The sequence below is a fragment of the Buceros rhinoceros genome, unplaced genomic scaffold (genome assembly GCF_000710305.1).
Source record: "Buceros rhinoceros silvestris isolate BGI_N320 unplaced genomic scaffold, ASM71030v1 scaffold6352, whole genome shotgun sequence".
Classification (NCBI taxonomy): domain Eukaryota; kingdom Metazoa; phylum Chordata; class Aves; order Bucerotiformes; family Bucerotidae; genus Buceros; species Buceros rhinoceros.
This window is the reverse complement of record NW_010399378.1, coordinates 10,084-11,994: the sequence shown is the minus strand read 5'-3', so window position 1 is coordinate 11,994 and position 1,911 is coordinate 10,084. Positions and strand designations below refer to the sequence as shown.

The 1,911-nt window shown below is 41.9% G+C and overlaps 1 protein-coding gene across 1 annotated transcript in view; it reads right to left on the bottom strand.

Annotated features, from left to right (window-relative positions):
• Window positions 1-210: 210 nt before the first annotated feature.
• The window catches only part of LOC104489283 (PI-PLC X domain-containing protein 1-like), a gene marked incomplete at its 3' end in the record, with an annotated part of 8,580 nt that continues 6,879 nt past the window's right edge, over window positions 211-1,911 (bottom strand). Inside the window, exons 3-4 of the mRNA XM_010131428.1 lie at window positions 1,582-1,710; window positions 211-422 (exon numbers count right to left, since the gene is read on the bottom strand). Of these exons, the coding sequence (XP_010129730.1) occupies window positions 211-422; window positions 1,582-1,710 (341 nt within the window). The remainder of the gene's footprint in view (window positions 423-1,581; window positions 1,711-1,911) is intronic.

Here is a 1,911-nt window from a genome sequence, read left to right as displayed (position 1 = left end):
AGGCCTTGCTAAAGTCCAGGTAAACAACACCAACAGCTCTTCCCTCACCCACTAAACATGTCACCTTGTCATAGAAGGAGATCAGTTTGGTCAAGCAGGACCTGCCCTTCCTAAATCCATGCTGACTGGGCCTGGTTGCCTGACTATGTAACCTTTCCTAGGTTAAAAATACAGTGAAAATAGAATATATCTAAAAATTTAAAATCAAACATTTCACCATAATATATCATTTTTAAAAAAGAAGAAAAAAGGAATCTCATACTTACACTTCTGGGACACAGTTTGCACTGGAAAATCTCTTTTATACAGGCAATAAGATGACAATGAAGTCTCTTGGTTAATCCATCAAAATTCCTGCAAGCTAAGATAACAACTTCCTGTGGATGAGTTTCCAACCACCTTAACACTTCCCAGAGAATATCCTACAAGAGAGAGTCACGGCAACTTAGAAAATCATCTATGTTGTGCAGGGGAAAGGACATAAAACCATCAGAGCATTGCCGGTGGGGTAGACTCGCAATGACAACAGTGAAAACCAGCACAGGTTTCTGAAGGATGGGAATCTGACTGCCCGCAGGGTGGCCCAGAGAGATGAATCCCAGGAAAACCTGCTTTCTGCAGGTCTGTGCAGATGTGGTTCTAGCACACTACACTGAACAACTTTGTGTTCTGATAATACCCATTAATGTCCTGCTGCTGGTTAGCAGTCAACTCATCTCCCCAAGCCTCTTTAAGGACAACCAACGTATTAATGGCAAACTCAAAACCAGGAGAAAGTTCTGTGCTTCCTAACAGGACTCGTTTTCCCCATTTGTTATGGGCAATGAGAACTTCCTGAAGACCACATATAATTTAGCAGGGTAGTCAGGCATTGTATCTAACTGTTCACATGAGCATGACAGTCACCACAAAATCTCAACACACAAAGGGTTTAGACTCAAGAGCACGAAACTGGAGTTTAGCCAGTTAGTCTCCAAACGAAAAACTGCATTAGCTGGCTGTGCCTGGAGAGACAGGTCCCAGCAAATGGAGAAAAGATGTTAACTGCTCCACAGTGACAGAACACATGCAAAGTGAAACTCACAGTAGTTTCTTCACAGCAGCTGACAGTAATTTGAACATTGGATCCAGACCTGAGCCTCTGTCTTTCAGTGAAATAACTTTTACTCAAAAAAAAAAAAAAAAAGCATTTGTACAATTCTATTTGGCTTTTAATACCTTCTTCTCTTTAATTATGTCTCTCCTTACCAGGGAAACAGGATTGCCCTGGATCGCATCCTGGGACAATGCAAGATAAACCCCAGAAACATCAGGCATTTAGTAGGGGTTAGGCAGTGGAGAGCAAGAGCAAGGTACAGCAACTCCGGATTGAGGATGAGGAATTGATTGATGCTCCAGCCTCACTTACAGTTGCTGAAACTAAGTTCCAGCCCTGATGATACACTCTAGTTTGAAGTCCTCACATTAGGAAAACAAATAACCTACTCAGAAAACCTTGGGACAGCATTTTCAGATTATGATGGCTCTTAAACAAAAGAAACAGCACTGGTTTTATAGCCATCCCAAAGGTAAGGACAATACCTGGACAGTAACAGTTGTGTAAACCATATGCACGAAGTACAAATCCATAGATGGATCGTTAGCCTTGTGGGCAATCCTGAAATCCAGATATCTAACTCCAGCCTCAAGTTGCTCTGTCACAGTCAGTACCTGAAAGTTGAGACACAAGACATAGGTCCTGAGTGCTTGGAAGAGATTTGTTTCTTTGGTTTAGAAAGCTGGAAAAGGTGTACAGAGTTATCCCTATGACATCTTTCACAGGTCTTTCATCTCTAAAATGGCATTATATGGCACCAAGGCACAACTTTGAAGTATTTTATTCTCTGACAGGAGGGAACCCCTTTTCCCTAC